Source organism: Mandrillus leucophaeus, unplaced genomic scaffold, assembly GCF_000951045.1.
Source record: "Mandrillus leucophaeus isolate KB7577 unplaced genomic scaffold, Mleu.le_1.0 Scaffold115, whole genome shotgun sequence".
Lineage (NCBI taxonomy): Eukaryota > Metazoa > Chordata > Mammalia > Primates > Cercopithecidae > Mandrillus > Mandrillus leucophaeus.
The window spans coordinates 6346337-6367241 of NW_012099765.1; the positions used below are offsets into that span (position 1 = coordinate 6346337).

Consider the following 20905-nt stretch of genomic DNA (forward strand, 5'->3'; position numbering starts at 1 on the left):
TAGCCGGGTGTGGTGGCACATGCCTATATAATCCCAGCTACCTGGGAGGTTGAGGCAGGATAATTGCTTGAACCCAGGAGGCGGAGGTTACAGTGAGCTGAGATCGCATCTTTGCACTCCAGTATGGGCAACAAGAGCGAAACGCCATCTCAAAAACAACAAAGAATGAGATTCAGTTGGATAGCGGAAAGTGAGAGGATGGTTCCAGGTATGAATGAGAAGGCATAAAGATGCAGAGAAGAGAAAACATGGTAACTGAACTGCAAAAGGCTAGGACTGAAAGGAGTATATAACGAGTGAAAGCTGGAGGGAAAGGAAGAGGTGAAATCTAGAATTCCATCGAGTCCCTTGATTGTCCTATAGTCTTGCCAAGCTTCAGGGATGCTGTCTCCTAGATCTGAAAACAAGGGCACGCCCTTCCTGAGTGCACATTCCTTCCTCACATTATTTTCCCAGTCTTATGATTTCAAATGTTCTAACCCGGGCAGTTACCACAGCAGTCTTGACATCTCCTCCACTGTATTAAATCTGTAGCTCCCTGAGGTCATTCCTGAGAATAGCTGCAGATGTGTTTTCCCTGTTTTCAGAGGACAAGGGAATTAAGTTGTATGGCACTCTGGGCCTGACTTTGGGCTTGAAGAAGTCTGGCATTCTGGATAGAAGGCTGACTGTCATATTTTGCATGCATCCTGCTCAGAGCTCCTGCTGGCTGAGGTGTGTTTGCTCCAGTCTCTGGATGCCTAGAATCCATCTCCCTTTCTTTAGTAACCAAAGGTGGGCATGTGATGCTCACTCGGCTCATCCAAGACCCCAGGCCCCATTCACAGTGAAGCGTCTAGGGAAAGGCATGTGGCTCAAGCCAGGCCCAACAGGAGTCCTTCCCTGAGGGTTTTCTGGTACAAACTGTAGAGAAGACTCTTCTCTGGTTACAAACCTGTAAGGATATGGTGCCAGTCTGCCAGGGCTCCATCACGAAGGCACCTGAAAGAAGCTGCAAGATGCAGAGGTGAGATTTGGATGGAGACAAGACCTAGTGGGCTCTGAGCCTGGAGTCTCTCGGGCCATCCTATTTCAAGGTTCGGCACTGCCATTGTTGTTGCTTGTTGGTTCATTTTCCCTCATCCTGCATTTCTTTAATTTCTGTCAATGATAATCCTGAGAGTCCTAAAAACCCAGTTCCTCTAGGATGGAAGTAATCAGACCCCATGAGACCACACACGGCCCCTGCAATAATTCCTAGAGTTTCTTTCCAGGCAGCTGGGGTGACATTAGAAAGGTAGAGGAAGTGAAGAGAGCATCTCTCCTTCTCAGAGTGAAGACAGAGCATCTGATATGTACAATCAGCTTCCAAGTTGGAAAGACTCTTGTTCTGGTTTTGTCTTCAGCTCTTAACTCTTAGATCACAAGTTCTAGATCACAAGTTCTTTAAACTCTTTCCCTTGACATCAAATGGGATACCACTAATACCCTCCCTCATAGGGTTGGGAAGATAAATTGAGGATGCTGGAGAAAGAACCTGCCCAGCACATAGTATAGTACAAAACACTGCTAATTTTCTTTCATTTTAAGTTCTACTGAAGGCCAACTCATCAGTACGTCACAATCTATGAAAAATCCAGGAGAGGAGCTATCTGAGCTAAGAGCTTTCCCAGTGTGATCAAAAGAAAAAAAAAGTGACAGCCTGTCCTCACCTGTCCCCCCTGCATATTTCCAGATCTCTCTCTCTCTCTGCTCTTTAACCCATGGAGCTGAAGCTCAACAAAGACGAATGATTAAAAAAAAAAAAAATCTTCCTCTTAAATGCAACTCCCTTTGACATGCATATGATGAAAATACCCTTCGCTCTTTTCACAACTGTTTGGCTGTTCTTGGCTCCTGACTGTGTGTTCCATAAATGTATGTTCATTTTAGATGGCAAATGCCTCAAAGGCAGAAGGTGGGTCTGCGGATCCCACTTCCTGCAGAGCTCAGAGGAATACCGTAGACAATGAACAATGACGGCCACGATGGAAAGCTTGGGTCTGTGTCTTAGTCATGGGAAGAAGGAACAAAATGAAGAAGGGCCAGATGAGCTCTTAATATGAGTCAGAAAATAGACTGATGCTTACAATACACCATTATCCTTGACTATCTCCACAACTCTGGCAGTTGCTATATCCATTTATGCAGTGAATACTGAGGCTCAGAAAAACAAAATTATGTGCCTATGTGGTGGAGGTGGGATACGGTAGTCTGACTTCATATCTGTTCTGTGGTTTCCCCTCTTCCCACTCCCAGTACACAGAACAGTTAATGGGTTAGGCAGATTGGGTTATCAGTGCCACCATCGAAATTTTAGCTTGAGCAAATTATTTATCATCTCTGAGCCCCATTTCCTCTGTAATAAATGAAATGGTAATACCCATTTCCCAGGATAATTATGAAGATTAAATGAGATTCTGAAGATGATGGCATTTAAAGCCCCTGGTGCTTTGTAAGCGTTCAACAAATGATAGTTGCTGCTACGTGGTTGTGTTATTGACTATCATTTCCACTACATCTTCTCGTCTTCCTAGGTTCACAGCCCAATGACTATTTTGCAAGAGGTATTTTGGTCCCTGTTTTCACCCCTGAGATGTCTGTGGCTTCCACAGACAAGCTGGTAACACCTGCAGGCCCTTCCTGCACACCACCTTTCCTACACCCGGTTCTAAAGTTCAGGGCAACAGAATCTGGCCCCAGGCTACCCCAAAGCCTAGAGAACCGCTCCTGCAAGGTGTGAGAGCCACAACTATGTTTCCATGTTGGCTGCAGCAGGGCTGGTGACTTCCACGTCCCCCATAAGGAAGCCAGATGGACCTTGCTCTCTCTCCAGCAGTCAGCACTGCTCAGGCAGCAAAGGCCATGAAGTAAGCTCTTTATCACCCAGGGCTGCTTCTCTTCCGGCTTTTCTGTTGTTGTTTGATAAACATTTGTAATGCTTCCCAACAGCTAAAGTACTTCTGGGCCTGCTCCACCACCAGGCCCACAGTGAGTGCAGATTGAAGGAAACCAAGTCTCCCCCTACTCCTCCCCTTGCTTTCAGTGCCTCTGCCTTGGCTGCTCACATGTCTCTTCTTAGCAGCTCCTTTGCAGAGAGAGGGAAGGCCTGGATAAATCCTTCCCAAGAAGGCCAATGTCTTCTTCCTTCTTTTTCTCAGGAAACAGCGAGGTTTACCTGAAAGAAGGTAGAATTTAAAGGCTGACAGGCAAGGTATGAATGCCAGGTCTGCGATTTCTTCGCTGAATGAGCTTGCCTAAAACACCTTTCAGAGTCTCGATTTTCGCTTCCGTCAAATGGGTTTCTAATACTAGCCACCAGACTGTGGAGAAAAGATGCAATGAATAGAGGCGGAAGCAATACAGACTAAGTGACAGCCATCCTAGATCCTTTCAAATTTCCTTGCTATGGCATTGAATTGTTTGAAAGACATTAAGAGGAGTGATCTAAATTAATCCCTCCATTTCCATATAAAATATTGGACAATTTTTTTTCTGGTAGAATAAGGATCAGAGATCAGCAACATTTTTCTGTAAAGGGCCAGATTAGAAATATTTTCCACTTTGGGGGCTGTATAGTCTCAGTCACAACTATGTAACTTTGCCCTGTAGCACAGAAGGGGCCATATATCGTATGTAAATGAATAGGTGTGACAGTGTTCCGATAAAACTTTATTTACAATAGCAGGTGGCAGTGGGCTGGACTGACTCACAGGCTGCAGTCTGCCCAGCCTTGGGTTTGGAGCTGGTGAAGAGCATGCCCCTGGCCAAGCAAAGCAGAGGGCCAACCTCCCTCTTTCTGCCAGCACCCTCTTAGAAATCCACCTCGAGGGCTCCAAAGGCAGAGCCCTTGCAAGCCACTGAAATCCTCCCTCTGCCTTTGAGAACTGGAGGTTTAGATTTATGGGCATGACAATTTGTTTCACATAATTCTGTCAGTAATTACATCGACTTCCACCAGCAGCCATTAGGTAAATGATTTGGCCCTTTCCCCTGAGTAATATTTTCCCCTACTGAAATAAATGGAGGGTGCATTTCTCTCCCATAAGTTAAGCATATTATTTGCCTCATCACACAAGGCAAATGCAGTAGCTCTGAGCTATTAGTCTATCACTGCAGCAATCAGACGGCCAGGAGCCAGAAGTAATTTACAACAGGGAAGTAAACAGGGCCCCAGATAAATAAATAAGAGACCCGGGCTGATCTGGGGCCTGAAAAGATTAAGTAATGAGAGTATCTAACGAGAGATTTAGTGCTAAGTGAACTAGGACCAAAGCAGCATCCCATGGAGGAATGAAATTATATCACTGGAAAGAGATATTATTGAAGTCCCTCATGCTGAGCAGGGAAATCAGTACTTCTTGGGAGGGGAGGGCTACCATCATTAGCATAGCAATTTGGGAGTCTTCATTGGAGTCTGGCTAATTAGCTGCAGGTAAATGAGTTATATATGGTAGGTAAGCAGGGGGCAGTGACCCTACCCACCAGGAAAGCCTGGTCAGATCCTCAGTGGTTGTGGGATTCTAAGTACCAGGCTAGGGTCTTTTCTTAAATACAAAGGCTCCTTATAAAGGAGAAGTAGCTATCTGGGATGGAAAAGAAAATGATGCTGATACAAAGCTGACTTTAGCTTTTTAACTTCTCAAATGCCTAGAGGGTGGAGACTGGGCTCCTAATGAATTGTCTTCCCTGGAACTGCTGTGAGCTCTGGGAAGCAGTCTCTGTCACCCCCACCTCAAGGAGACTCCCTTTCTCTTCCCTTCCTTTGGATAGCACTGCCACTCTTCCTTTGGATGGCACTGCCACTGTCTCAATAGCAGGGTGGAATCTTTAGGGAGTCATCCTCCAATTTTTCCTTCTGATTGACTATTCTGTTGATTCTTTCCTTGGAATCACTCTCATGTGAGGTTTGTCCTTTCAGTTCCCTTCTTTAAGCAAAAAAGTACATCATGACAGCAACCACGTGGAGGCAGTCCTAGTGCTTTGGTAGAACCACTCACAATTTTTCTACAGGTGAGAATGGCTAATCCTTAGTTTCTGCAGCAAATCTATCACCAGTATCATCAACATCCTTTTCTTAAAAAAGTAACTGCTATCCCAGCTGGCCCAACCCAGGGAAGCGTCAATCTTTTACTTCTTGTAAGCTAAGATTCTGTCTTCTGTGATCCCCCTGTCGCTTAATGAAAAATCATGGCTAAGGTAAGCAGGTACCTTTAGGTTGTGCCCACAGCAACAAACCGGAAATCTGAGTGCTGAGGTCTGTGAGTCCCGCACTGCTCCATGCCTCCGTTTCTCCAACTGTAAAATGAGGGCATTGCTACAGAAGTTCCAGAAGGTGCCATTCAGCTCTGGCATTCTATGAAGGTGGCTTCTTACCCACTGAGCGGTTGCTGTAGAGACAAGAGCTTACACAGAGCTTGGCACAGAATGGAGAGTCACATGTGTGATCAGAGATTCTTCCAGCTGCCTTGGGAGGAGCCAGAAAAAGACTAAAACAAACCTGAGATATACCACACCCCACCACACACACACGACTCTTATTTTCTTTCTTTCCTTTCTATTACCATATCTCTATCTTTAGCACCCCATTCCCTGTTTAATTTTATTGTTGCTGTTATCTTTTCTTCCTTCCTCCCCTTCTTCCATTCTTCAGGTTTTCTTCCTTTCTTTCCATTCTATAACCCTTCCCCCCGACCCGATTCATTTAACAAATATATCCTCACTCATAAGACACCTCTTCTCTTTCTTATGACATGGATTAAAGATAGTGATGAAGTCAGGTTGTTCCTAACAGCAGCCTCTCTCATTGACTTTATTGCTCTTGAGCAAATAAAGAGAGTCTCAAGAGCTTACATTCTTCAGTGCGAGGTGGGTGACGGGCCCATGATTGAATGATGGTAGCTTTGCAGAAAGGAGAAGTGACAGGTAGGGATGGCGGGGGGGCAGGATGTAGGAGAAGAACAAACAGTAGGTTGGTGGTACAGCTTTATACAACACCAAGCCTGAGTGTCTCAGAGTTAGTTTGGAAAACATTAATATTTTGTTGCACCAGTGTGGTTCTGGTTCAATTATTTTAGAAGATATGGTTCATTTCAGGTCTGGACTAATTCACCAGAGGTATTTCAAACAACCTCTGGTTTAGATCTCAGATCAAGAAAAAAAATAATTTGGAGGTTTAGGTCAATGTTCAATAAATTAGTGAAACCTATTCCTTTTTCTTTTTTTTTCCAGACCAAGGTTTGGTTTTTGTTTGAGTCTCCACAGGTTATTTTTGTAAAGCCTTCACTAAGTTGAGGCTTCCAATAGCTAGACAATCCCTTTCAATGTCTATTAGAAGTCAAAAAATCAATGAGGCCTGGAGATGAAGCCAACACAGCTTATCTTTTCATTTCACTGTATCTCAGAATATTATTCCCAGATCTTTGAAACAGCATCAAAAACAACATTCCCCTCCCCAGCTCTCAGTCTCAAGCACTGGTTCACATCTGCTTGAAGAGGATTCTAGCATGGGCTGTTTCTTTCTCTTTGGTGGGAGACCCACTGTTGGAGTATGAAATCCTCCCGCACTGGGTTAGTTTTATTCTCATTTGTGTGTGCTTGTGTGAGTGTGCATGAGCATATGTGTGTGTGCGCGCGCACACATGCTGTTAAATAGTCATTCCGGGCTTTTGCAGGGCAACGAGGAGAGAGCTCTGGTTTGGAACAAAAGGCACCTTTGACCATATAGTGAGAGGGAATAGCAGATTTTGGAGAGATCGGGTTCCTTCTCTCATTTGCTCATTTCCAGAGTGTGTAGTGAGTACCCACCATGTGCTAGATGCAGTGGTAGATGATTGACTGTAGAGTCAACAGAACAGATAAAATCCCTGCATTCAAGAAGCTTACAATCTACTAGGGGGATGAAAGAGCAAAATACAAACAAGTAAACAAATAAATGAGCAAAAAGAATTTCAGGTAGTGATAAGTGCTATGAAAAAATAGAGCAGGATCATCTCGTAGACAATGACCAATAAGGAAGGGGACCATGACTGCAGACAGGGTTGTTAGGAGAGGGTTCTCTGAGGAAGTGATGGCTGAGCCAGGACTTGAATTTCAGGAAGGATCTGGCCACACTGACATTTGAGGTCAGCATATTCCAGGCAGAAGGAACAGCAAAGCCAAGAAGAGAATGCAATTGTTGGAGCAACAGGAAGAAGGCTCATGATGCTTCGGTGTGGTGTACATGGGGAGGGTGGCGTGAGACGGCACTAGGACGAGTACCAGGGGGCCAGATGATGTAGTGCAGGAGCTTAGGATTTCTTCTCTCAGGACTACGTAAAGTCACTGGAACTTTTAATTGGGGGAAAGAGGAGATCCAATTTGCCTTAAAACACTAATGGCGGCTGTTCGATTGACAGTGAACAACACAGGAATAGGAGACGCAGCAGGAAGATTACTGAGGTCCTTGAAATCCAGCCAGAAGGACTGCTGGTCCACAGTGATGGCAACAGAGACAAAAGGTGGTGAACACATTGGTAATGCATGGTGAAGACAGAGATGGCAAGTTCTACCCAATATGCACATCACTCACATCAACAGCCCTCCACTCAGGGAGGAACTGGAGAACAGAATATTCCCTGGGCAACTCTGTCTTTCCCTGCTGCTTCTTTTCCAGCCCCATTAGACCTAATGATCTCCCATCCTTCACTTTTACTTAAATAAAAGAAGTGTCACACATAGGGAAAATGATCTGCAGAGAATACCATTAGCAATGGAACACCTAACAATTATTTCCTAAGATAATGTTGTTCAACAGCTACGCCCTTGAGAACTGGTGGTTGGCAACGGTCTGCTCTGAGTTCTAACATGAAATGAAAGTCCACGAAGGTCTCAGGTGGAAGCCTGACCCATGCACATCTCTTCCAGGGAAAAGAGCTCTCCCTGGAGGCCAGAAAACCTTTACAGGAATAATTTACCGTCTCTGACACAGATCTGCCACTGTCATCTCTATGGACCAAAAACACCAATTATGAGCCAAGATGTCAAAGAGCTTCTCTCAACCATCACTGTGGCTGCCTTTCTAATCCCTAATATCTCACCATAGCATTGCCCAATAATTTGAGTTAATTTAACAGTCAGTGTCTAGCACTAAAGTGAAATTATATCTGTGAGTTGATTCAGCAGCCCAAAAAGGATTTTCATTTATTGGTCTGGGATTCTCCTATAGAGAGAAGGTTTTATGTGTGTGTGCATGGTATGTTAGGTGTATGTGCCTGTGCTTTTAACAATAAGGAGTCAGAGTGGGAGATAGATATAGGAAGAAGACTATTAGAGCAATGATATCAAGAAAACTGATGATTCTGCATTTCTCTCTAGATTGCTAACATTGGTTTTCATCTTTTAAAAAGTATTAAAGTTGGCCGGGTGCAGTGGCTCACAACTGTAATCCCAACACTTTGGGATGCTGAGGTGAGTGGATCACGAGGTCAAGAGATCGAGACCATGCTGGCCAACATGGTGAAACCCTGTCTCTACTAAAAATACAGAAAAATTAGCTGGGTGTGGTGGCACGTGCCTGTAGTCCCAGCTACTCAGGAGGCTGAGGCAGGAGAATCGCTAGAACCCGGGAGGTGGAGGTTGCAGTGAGTCAAGATCGTGCCACTGCACTCCAGCCTGGTGACAGAGCGAGATTCCATCTCAAAAAAAAAAAAATTATTGAAGTTAGATTTATCTGAGCATCCTGATCCACAACACAGTTTCATGAATCCCAAATGGAATGAGGCTGAGATAGAGGAGATTAGTCCTAGGTTATCCTTGTACTCTCTTCAAAATCCAGTTTTCTTCTTTAGACTGAGCATTTTTACCTCCAAAAGTCAAGATGCTCCCTTTATCTGGAGAAATGTTGGCATGATTCAACATATATTTCAATCAAAAGCTGACTCGTTGACTAAAAATTCAAGTCCAGAGCCCCAGACACACCGAGAGGCCAAACCATCAGTTCAATAGCAGGATATTCCACTTGGCCAACCGTGGGGAGAGTTTCTGGCTATGCAACAGGCAGTGCTAATCAAGGGGTGGCGGGGCACACTTCTAAGCAGGCTTCATCACCATAAGCAGGGTGAGGAGAATTAGAAAAGGAATGATGGGAAGAAAGAAACATCATGAATAAAACATTAGAATATTATTCTAAACCATGAATCAAAAACTCAGGTCCAGCACACCAAATTCAGGCAAGGAGCGTGAAATTGACTTAAATGTCTCCATTTCTATTTGGTTTGGACAGTGCTGTGTTATCATAGCTTTGCTGTTGTTAATATTGCGTCAACACTTTCATTACAGGCCTCAACCTCCAGGACTTTGTAAGTGAACTGCAAACCTTACAAACGGAATTTAATGTTCAAATCCAGGATACTGAGTCCATAGGAAAGCCAGAAGAAAGACAAAGTTACAGATGTTTTTGGTGATTTGAAATTATGCTAGAATTTGGGGCATCAAATTAAAATACTATTTGTCCCCTGGAGGGATTCCCAAATGTTGCTTGAAAATGAGAGATAATTAGGCTCTTTAGAAATGTTTCTGTTGATGCTGAATGTGGTTCAAGAACAAATATTTCAAGATTATTAGATGTGGGTACATTTGCATCATTCAGACAACTGAAGAATGTGTGTTTGGGTTCTGCTCACCTCAAAAGGTTGTTATTTTTCTATATACAATGCAGTATTTCCCTGATATTTAATTCCATGGATAGTTTCTAACTCCAGATAAAGAGAATGAAGAACCCATGGTATGGGTGAAGGCTGGTTCTGGTCCTCATTCTTAACAAAGAGATGACTATTTCAGCACCCTTGGTGATGCCACAAAACCCTGCCTAGGCTGGCCAACCCCACCACATGTCACAGGGTGCTGAGAGCAGCACTAGTTTTGTGCAGAAAGGGCTCAGCTGTCACAGTTTCAACTCCGCAGGTGGGTCCCAGCCAAGGAAGTCTGAGAAAGAGCCAGGTGGCAAGAAGCCCACACTTACACCCACTAGGCTCAGGTTAGACATTTCTGAGTTCTATATTCGGCATCCCAACCACCAGCACATTGGAGTGACACACACACAGTAGGTGTTCAACAATGCTTTAGTTGTCCCTGGACACACACTTCTCTTCCTAGAAATGGGGCAGGAATGTTAACAGGGAGTTGACTGAGTTCCAAGTATCAGCTGGGTGTTTGTTTTATTTTTCCATTTTCCTAACTCACTATTTTCATGTGTAGTAAAGGAGAGTGTACTGATGTATGAAGGCTTTCAGCTGTATGTGTGAGGAGGTAAGCTTGTCTTGCCATCAGCTGTTCAATGTACCACCAGGGCTAAGATTGACGAGGTTTTTCTGAAGCCCTTACACATACAACCCTTTCTCCCTACATTCCTCCTTTCCTGCAGTGAGTGATTCAGTTGGTCCTAGATTTCACCATTATCTCTAATGGTCCAGTGCTGCTCAACAAAGGTTGGTCTGATTTCCTTAAAGGATGGCTTTTCTCACTCTGGTCCATGGCATGACTCTGGGATGATACAAATATCTTCAGAAAACCATCTTGGAAGGCCCACCAAGTAAACCAGCAAAAACCCTTACCTTCAAACCAAAGAAAATACTAAATCCATGAAATCACTTAAGCCACCCTTCCAAAGAGAAGGAGATTCAAAATGTTTTATGCAGCAACCTATAAGAAACTCATTTTGTGGGATGTTTCACATTCCAGCCCATGGTTTATTCCCCCATATATCCCTGCCAGTAATATCAACCAGATGTGGCAAAGAAGTCTGTGCAGAATTGTAAAAATTACAAGCATATTCTGTAATTCCAAAGCATTGTAAAGTCACAGTTTGGTTTTCTTTCCTTCTTAAAAAAAATTTAAAAACAATTTCCAAGCTGGCAGAATGTACTTCTCAGTACAAGTATTGCCTGATCACTTTAGAAAACTCTTCTGCTGGTCCACAAGGCTGAAGAGACAAAAAACGTAAAACCCAACTCTGCCTTTGATAAATCGTAGGGAATTTAGAAAGGTCTACTTGCTAGCATGTATTTAGGTCTATAAATCTTTTTCTTTCAATGTTTCAAGTATTAATATCCTAGATCTCAGATAGGAGCATGTGCTCATATATACTCATAGGAGCATATAAGTTCAAAATACTGAACCATGAAAGCTTCATAAATTTACGATTGTTATCTTTCTCTCATTCAAGATGTGTTTTTGCATAGAAAGAACACCATAAGGTAGGGGAAAAACTCACAGGGAGTAAGAGGGTGAGAAAGTCAGAGAGACCTGGCTTCACTTCTGGTGAGTGAGTGAAACTCAAGCCCAGTTTCATCATCAGTGTAGCAGACCTAAAAACACCTTTCCTGCAGGATTCTTGGGAGGACTGAAGGAGTTGGCATCAACATAAGGTACCTAGCATACATTAGGTGCTCAAAAGATGTTTGGTTCCTTCCTTCAAAATATATAAAGTAACAGGGGCTGTATGAGATCGATGTTTCTTAAAGTATGCCCCTAAGTGACACATAACAAAATCACTTAGGGTGCCTATTTATAAACTCAAATCCCCTCGTCCATTCCAAATCGAATGAACCAGACTTCCTGGATGTGTGGCCTGGGATACAGCATTTTAACCATCATTTCAAGAGATTTGCTTCTATATGCTAAGTTTGAAAACCAACCATAGGCTAGGTCCTTGCTCTGCTGTGGTCCTAGGCCAGCACCATCACTCGGGAATCTGTTAGAAATGCAGATCCTTAGGTCACACTCCAGACTCACACCATCAGAATTCACATTTTAACAAGGTCCTTAGGTGTTCAGATACATACTAAAGTTTCCGAAGCACAGGTCTAGATTGCTATTCCCAGCTCAAAAATTCTGTAACGCAGAATCTACAAGGCCATTTAAATGTTAACCTTGTTATCAACTCTGTGGTAAGTCCACAGGCTTCTATGCTCAGCTGGACACATCCTATTGGAGGAGAGGGATGACACCTCCCAGACCTTCATCCCTGGTACTGGCTTCAGATACTACAGAGAGAATGACTCAGCACCCACCATAATCCATTCTCTGTCCACACACAGACTGAAGCAAAACCTGTCTTCAAAAGCATGACAAACCCTGGAATTGATGACATGTGCCATAAGACAAACACAAGGCTGGCCTCACTGCAGCATTCAGCGTTTGGGGGAACAGGGAGAAAAATCAGGAAATGGGGACTCAGTGTGCAAGGACATTTTCCATGAGCTTCGGGTGGTTGTGTCCCTGAAAAACATCACCCCACCTATGAGATGGTGAAGCTGGTCTTGCCATCCCTGGCCTCTGAAATCCGGGCCGGCACACAAGGGAGCAGGTCTCTGCATCCAGCTTCAGGCAGGCGGGCCGTCTCTGAAGCCCCCCACCAGCCTGATGGATTGGTTTTTCTGTTGTGCTATTATCATTTCACCACATCAGATAACAACTCCACTGGAAAATTGGGTAGTATGGTTTTTGTTTTCTCCACTGGTTTTTCCCTTTTATAGCACTGTTTCACATCAATGCAGAGTTTTATAGGGACACATATTGCATGTAGTTATGTTTTAAAGTTTAGTGCTGAATTGGAAGACGAAGGTGGCTGCAAAGGGCTCTGTGAGTAGCAGAAAGCACTACCTAGAGGTGCACGGCTCCAGTCACTCAACAACTCGGAGCTCATTTAGGGCTTCATAGAGATAAAGGAGCTGGCATTCACTGAATTCGTAACTAGGCACCTGGCACTTTAGTTACTAACTTCTCAGTAGTACAGTACAGGAATCATGGTTACGAATGTGGGCTCTGGAGTCAGGCAAGCTTGAGTTTCAACTTTGGCTCAGCCAGTTACTGGCTCTGTGACCTTGAGCAAGCTGTCTAAAGCTCTAGGCCTCTGTTTCAGTCTCTCTAAAATGGGGATAATATCATGTCTACCTCTGACATCTGAGAGAGAGTAAGAGAATATAGGTGAAACGCTTCGCAGAGCACCTGACCCCTAGAAAATATACCACACACATTTGGGAACTGATCAGGGCTGAATTGCCCCTGCCCCCACCCCCGAAAGGCTTGTGTGGAAGCCCTAATCCCAATACCTCAGAACATAACCATATTGGAGATTAGGTTGTTAAAGTGGTGATCAAGTTAAAATGAGGCCAGCAGGGTGGAGTCTTAATCCAACATAACTGGTGTCCTCATAAGAAGAGGAGGAGACACCAGGGGTGTGCTAGCACAGAGGCACGACCACGTGAGGCGGCAGCAGGGAAGGTGGCTATCTGCAAGCCAAGGAGAGGGGCGCCAGGAGGAACCAACCCAGCCAGCATCTTGATCTCGGACTTCTGTCCTCCAGAACTGTGAGAAAATACATTTCTGTAGTGTAAGCCACTCAGCGTGTGGTATTGTGTGATGGTAGCTGAGCAAGCTATTGTAGGAACTATGATTAGCATTCCTATTGTATAGCTAACCAACACAAGACTGAAAACAGTGAGGTCACTTGCCCAGGGTCACCAGAAGGGGGGATTCAAACCCAGGTCTGTCTGGTTCCCAAGTTTCTGATCCTTGCTTTAATATTGGACTGCCTCAAAGAAACATGAGATCATGGTTCTGAATGCAGCTTCCAATTTGTGTGGGCTTGGAGCATGTACACATGACACCTATGATAAAAGCAGAAAATGGTGAATATGAAGAGGCAGTACGCACCAGCCGAGATAAAAGTTCAGAGGAGGACTCAGCTCTGGGAAGCAAATTCCCTGGAAGCTGGAGTCTAGCAGCCTTGAACTAGCAGGCTAGCAGGTTTTACCATGTTGCCCAGGCTGAACTTTCTGGTGGGGAATCTGCTCTTCCATGATAACAGTGCCAGTGACTCGGGGCTAAGTTGGTTGGCCACATTGCATATCGTTTTTGGGTGCCTGGGGATTAACTTTCCAAGTCACTTGCAACTCCACTGCCCAAGTGAACGACAGCAGGTTTAGCCTCAGTGGCATTTTTTTTTTTTAAAGCTGTCAAATACCTCATAGAAGGGAATGGAGAATAGATAAGCCCTCCACCTGGCTGCAAGTACAACTGCCTATGCAGCTATGGGTTTTTTGTTTGTTTGTTTGTTTTTGAGACGGAGTCTCACTTTGTCACCAGGCTGGAGTGCAGTGGCGCGATCTCAGCTCACTGCAACCTCTGCCTCCTGGGTTCAAGTGATTCTCCTGCCTCAGCCTCTGAGTAGCTGGGACTACATGCGTGCGCCACCACGCCCTGCTAATTTTGTGATTTTAGTAGAGACAGGGTTTCACCATGTTGGCCAGGATAGTCTCTATCTCTTGACCTCATGATCCACCCACCTTGGCCTCCCAAAGTGCTGGGATTATAGGCGTGAGCCACCGTGCCCGGCGGCAGCTGTAAGTTTTAAACCATTACCAAATATGGAACAGACTATTTGAACCTGAATCTGGGATAGGTGGGCCGAAAGGAGCCCCTTGGACTGCTCATCCTTATATGGCAAAGATAAACTTTTTTTCTTTCTTTCTTTTTTTTTTTTTTTTTGAGACAGAGTCTCGCTCTGCCACCCAGGCTGGAGTGCAGTGGCACAATCTCAGCTAAGTGCAAGCTCCACCTCCTGGGATCAAGCGATTGATCCTCACCTCAGCCTCCCGAATAGCTGGGATGACAGGCATGCACCACCATGCCCGACTAATTTTTGAATATTTAGTAGAGACAAGGTTTTGCCACATTGGCCAGGCTTGTCTCAAACTCCTGGCTTCAAGTGATTGGCCCGCCTCGGCCTCCCAAAGTGTTGGGATTACAGGCATGAGCCACCGCTCCTGACTGCAATGATAAATTCTTAAAAAAAAAGTTGTGAACCATGTGTCCCTCAGCCCCCACGAAAGCTCTCTAATCTGGTAAAACACAGAGGGTATATTTTGTTTGTTTGAGATGGGGTCTCACTCTGTCGCCCAAGCTGGAGTACAGTGGTGTGATCTCAGCTCACTGCAACCTCTGTCTCCAGGGCTCAAGCAATCCCTGCACCTCAGCCTCCCAAGCAGCTGGGACCACAGGTGCAGGCCACCATGCCTAGCTATATTTTTGTATTTTTGGTAGAGGCGGAGTTTCACCATGTTGCCCAGGCTGGTCTCGAACTCCTGAGCTCAGACAATCCGACTGCCTTGGCCTCCCAAGCTGCTGGGATAACAGGCATGAGCCACTGCACCCAGCCATGCAGGGGATTTTAATCACTGTTTGCATCTTGCCTTCTGCTCCTTCTAAAGAATTTCTGGCAATATTAACCAGTCAGCCTTTAAATAACTAGAAATCCTTCACTGTCTCTCCCATGGGTAGGTTAAAGAAAAACCTGGAAGGGGATGGCAAAGGGAGAAACTAATAGCCTATAGGCCATGCAAGATCATGCTCCATCCTGTCCTCGCTAGATGAAGCCCAGAGAGGCCAAGTAACATGCCCAGGGCCACACAGCTTACAGGTAGAAGAGCCAGCATGACGACCCAGGTCTTCCCACTCCAAGTGCAGTGCTCATCCAACCCGCCTCTAATTTGGAGACTGGACTCCTTCCCTAGGTGCTGCAATGTTTATACCACAGAGCCCAACGCCTCAGCGTATGCACTGCTCTCATCAGCTGGCCAGTCAAGGTCAGCCGTGACCATCTTCCATGCAGTATTTACTATGTGCTTTGTTCAATGCCAATTTTTTCCCCCAGATAATTCCTATTTATCCTCACAACAACATGGAGAAGTCATTTCTACCATTGTCTATGTTACTGATGAAGAACCTGGGACAAGAGAGGTTAAGTAACTTGCCAAAGGTTTCAGGACACACAGTGGGCAGTCCCTTAACCCCTTCACTTGACTGCCTCCTCCTGTCCTCTGCTCTGGGTCAGGTGCTGCAAGGAGCCTAGAAAGAACAGAAGCCCAGTCTCCACACTTGACCATGATCTATGTCAGGATGTCAGGGGGCAAATATTTACTGAGTGACCCAAGTATGGTGGAGACCTCACTGGGCATTTTGCAGACCACAGCAATATAAGTTCAGGGCACTTCCAAGATCTGGGATTTCTGGGATTCTATGGCTCATGCTCTGTGTGTTTGAACAGCATAAGAGGACAGATACCCCGCTAATACACACATGGGTCAGATGGTACTGGCTGTGACGATGGGTACACGGAGGGTAGCCAGCAAAGTCCTAAGGGAAACCCTCGGATATATGACAGGTCCATCACCAATCCTTTTGAGCATAACTTCAGCTGCCCATGGTAGTTAGCATGGCAGTGTGATATGGTAGAAAACATAAGGAATTGGCAGAGACATAGATGTGTACCAAGTCCTAGTTCCATTGCATCCTAGTTATACAACTATAGGTAAGTTAGATACCTCTAAGCTTTAGAAACAGATTTAATAATGATTCTCTTTGCATGATTGTTGTGATGGTTAAGTCTAAGCATTGAGGCAAAGTGCCCAGTACAGTATTGCTTCTTAGATAGATGGGATATATAATATATACATATATATATATATGCAGTAATATGCAGTAATCTAAACTTTGAGCTTTAATTTCCTCATCTATAAAATGAGAGCATTGATTGAGGCTTAGGCAGGGAACTCCCAGTAGAGACAAATGCAGACTCTGGAGTCAGGTTACCCAAATGTGAACCCTGGTTCTGCCACTAAGTAGTTGTCTGATATTGTTCAAATTCTTTAACCTTTCTGTACCTGTTTCACATGTATAGAACAATACTAACCATAGTGCCTATCCCACAGAGTTGTCAGGAGAATCAAATGAGTTAATAGACATGAAGTGCTCAGAACAGCACCTGGCACACAACGTGTTTGCTAGTGCTATTACCTATCTGGAAGTGCTATTGTAAGGATCCAAAGTACTCAAAGCACAGGGAACTGCATATACAGTGGATGCTCAATACACTAGCAGACATCTGTTGTTTTCGCATTTCACATCCCTTCTTCTGTCTTCTGATAGCAGAATTACTCTTTACGGTGGGGAGCCCATTCTCTAAGCAAGTGGGATGAACACAGCTTGATCATCAGAGGACACCATCTCATTAGCAACATTGATTGGCTGGGACATGGGCATATATGACCAAGCTAAGTAATCAGAGTCTACCCTCAGTTCTTTCCAACAGGAACATTGACCAAGTCCCTCTTCACCAGGATCTCTGAATTAGTGCATTTTGAGTCTTTTGCATTAGCTCACAAACAAGTCCATGGTTCCAAGGGAGTGAAGGAGCAAGATGAAGACCTAATGACATCTGCAAGACCCTGGATCCAGCTGTTCCTGAAGCCATTCATAACTACTACTGCTCTTCTCAGCTATGTGAATCAATATATTGCCTCTCTGGGCTAAACTAACTTCTGTCACTTGCTAGTGAGTGGTGTTATAGTCACAGCATAGGTTCTCATAAATATTATTTCCCTTTTCATTACTATTCAAAGCCTGTTTTTATTACATGACTATAGACTTTCCAAGAGATATTCTTTGGATAAATACAAAATATTAAGTAGTTTTGCCTGTACGACAAATTAAAAAAGTAGTATCAAGAATTGTTTATCCCACATGGCATACTCTGGCGTAGCCAGCCACATAGAACCCACATTTAGCATGAAAAATGCCTCACTGTGTCTATTGAGATGCAGTGCTCTTTTAAAACAGAGCCAGTGGCATATGTATACACACTCATGATTGCACAGTTATTGATTTCTAATTTGTACCCTGCTTACTTCCAAAAAGGCTCTGGAGTGGCTGACAAAATAAGACAAAGACACAGAGGGCCATTAAGGAAAATCAAAGATCAAGCCCAGAGAGAAAAAGGGATTGCTGATTATAGCCCAAACTTGGGTTAATATAGCTGCTTCAATAAAAAAAAAAAATTATATTTAGCTCTCAGCTTTTTGGCAGCCATTCAAAGTGTGTCATAATAGGGCACACAGAGAACTGGACATCCTTCATGTCTACAGCTCAGCACCCAGAACAGAGGCCATGCTGGAACAGACACGCAGGGAAAACCTTACTGAATGAGTGAGTGAACGAATAAATGAATGAACAGTGGATAAAAGAATCAAAGCTCACCAAGGGCGCTGTTTCTATCCTTAGGCCTATATCATTCATTTATTCATCTACCCATTCGACCATCACTGACTGAGCGCCTATGTGTGCCAAACTACACCCGGACAGGGACCCAGCAAGAGACGGATACCAAAATGAGTCAAATGTCATCCCTGCCTTCCCAGATGCAGCTCCCTGACTTGACGCAAAAGCTCAGCGTAATTGACCTCAATGCTTATCACAACTCCTAGTCTCTTCATGCCTCCCAGAGAAAGGAGATCAGAAACTGAGGTGGTAAAGACGGGAACTGTAGGAGTAACAAGAGTTGCCTTGGTGCTTACACTTATACAGCAATTTAAAAAAAAACATGCACACCATATGATCTCACTGGATACTTACAGTTCCTCTACGAGGTAGGTAAAAGGGAGGAGAGGGTATCTCCCTTTACTGATGAAGATATTTAGATACCAAAGGAAAAGTGACTCTGTCAAGCTCTCTCAGGACATGGCAGAGGACATAACTCACAGGTTCCTCATGCCCACGTCCCTGGCTCCCAGAATCTCAGAGACCCGTTATCACCACTTGAACTTCCTACTTTGCCTGGATCAAGACCAACTCTGCAAAAAATGGCCATCACCTGATAGCCATGGGAAGGTTTCTGTGAGCAAGAACTAGCCCACCTGACAACCTGCAGCCACTGGGATGCTCAGACCCCACCCACATAAAGTCGTCCAGCATTCCAGCCTCACAGGTACCTTCCCTTTGCCTTTAAACTGATGCTCATTTCTCAGATGAATAGTGTATACTCTGCTGCAGTACTTAGTTAAGAGCAGGTTGAAAGGTGCAATGCAGTACTGGGTGGAGAGATGGTGATTATGTGAGCATCTAAGGGCAGAGCTATACAAGGCAGGGGATGTTACAAACCAGGGTGGTTTCTGGTATGCCTATTTGGCATAGCTGATCCAGCTCTTCTGGACCCGCCGGGCTGCTGAACAACATTTCCTCTGCCCCCATGCCCATCCAGGCAGACCCAGACAGGAAGAGTAAAAAGGAGGGTATAGCCTTTCCTACATTTAGCAAAGTCAGCTAGGGCGACTGAGCCAGAGAAATGGGGCACACAGCAAGAGGAGACCCGACAAAGTTCAGAAGGCAAGCAAGACCACTGCATGACTGGAATACGAGACAACCCTTGCCTGTTCTTGTTCCAGCAAAGTGCCCTTTTAAAATAAATTTATGTATATAGTCTCTGTGTGTGTGTGTGTGTGGCTGTGTACAGACATATATAAATATATATTCCTAATTCAGAACTCCTTCGTAAGTGCACACACTGACATGTGCTTCGTGTTTCCCAATTTGTCCCAGAGCCTGTATGCAGTGTTTGGCTGCACAAGTAGGCATTAAATGCAACCATTGGGAATCAGAATGGTGGCCACAACGTTGGAGCCTCCCTGCAATGTTAGAGTCTTCCCAGCCAGGCTGTAAATCTTGCTACCTGACTGCAAAGCCATCCAGGACTGTGTCACTTCATTCAGAAAGGTGAGCCTTGGGCAATCCAGTACACCCCATGAACTGAGTCACTACCAGCATGATTTCGGGTTCACTGTCAATAATTTAATTAGCACTTGCCTGACGTCTGCAATACATGAATCATAGTCTCCACTGTCACCTGCAACTCCAGCTCCTGGGCTTCCAAACTCTCCCACTGAATAATAGAGGTATCTCCAACTCTCCCCTCTCCTCATTTTACCCTGGACCACTGAAAAGGATAAAGCAAAATTCAACATGCTTCTTCCTTTTCCCACAAAATCATAAACCCCCAGACCCAGGGTTCCTCGACTGGCAGCGCTAGGAAGTAGGAAAAAGGAAAAGGCAGGAGCTACTCCAACCAGCAGGGTGATAAGGTTGCCGTGTTTGGTCCAAACCGTTGCCTTCTGAGACCACTGGCAGTCTCGCGTGAATAAACCTATCTCAAACCCCACCTCAGGGAATTTCCCTGAAGTAAGTTCAGACCCACAGTAAATGGAAAAATCTCCTCCCTCCTTGCAAGGCCATTGATCGACTACCACACATCACTAGTCCTCACTGATCACACAAGCCGCCGATGTCTGAGAGAAGGAGCAAGAAGTCAGGCCTGGAAGTGTTTGGGGGTGGACGTCAGGTCAAAGCCCTGCTCCAAGTCTCTATGTCAGGGCCTAACTGCCAAGCTCCACACGGCACGGCGCTCCACAAACCACATCCTCCGCGTCACCAAAGCCAGGCAAGGCACAAGGTAGAGAACACAAGGCAACTCTACTCACAGTCTGGTGAGCTTCGGCGTGCTCTGGAAAAGCAATTCTGGAAGGACTTGGAGCTTATTCTTGTTCAGGCGCCTAAAGAGGAAAGAGAATGGAAGGATGTCAAGGGGACATTAAACCAGATCAAATGTATTCAGATACCGCTTTAATCAATCAGTCAATCAATCAGTAGGCATTAAGAGACTCTCTACATCTTTCAGTATGGGCTGCTCAACACATGTAAGGTATAGTCCCTGTCGGTGGGGCTTAGAGTCAGACTGGGAACCCAAAGCAAAGGTCAGTCAAAAGTAAAAACACAGCACACGCACTGTGCTGCCACACCTCCATCAGCTGTGATCTTGGACAGACATCACTAATGGATCACAATATTCCTTCCCATGGACCCCAGACAAGACTTTTGAACTTTTCTCGCCACGAGCTCCATGTATGGATGCCACGAGCTCCATGAGTGATGGAAATAGCATGTGAAATATGCCCCTAAAAACATAAAGGGGCCAGGCACGGTGGCTCACGCCTGTAATCCCAGCACTTTGAGAGGCTGA

At 44.9% G+C, this 20905-nt stretch overlaps 1 protein-coding gene across 1 annotated transcript in view; it reads right to left on the bottom strand.

Annotated features, from left to right (window-relative positions):
• Positions 1 to 20438, bottom strand: part of SLIT3 (slit homolog 3 (Drosophila)) — a gene marked incomplete at its 5' end in the record, with an annotated part of 547731 nt that extends 527293 nt beyond the window's left edge. Inside the window, one exon of the mRNA XM_011997974.1 lies at positions 20367 to 20438. Within this exon, the coding sequence (XP_011853364.1) occupies positions 20367 to 20438 (72 nt within the window). The remainder of the gene's footprint in view (positions 1 to 20366) is intronic.
• Between the last annotated feature and the right edge of the window lie 467 nt (positions 20439 to 20905).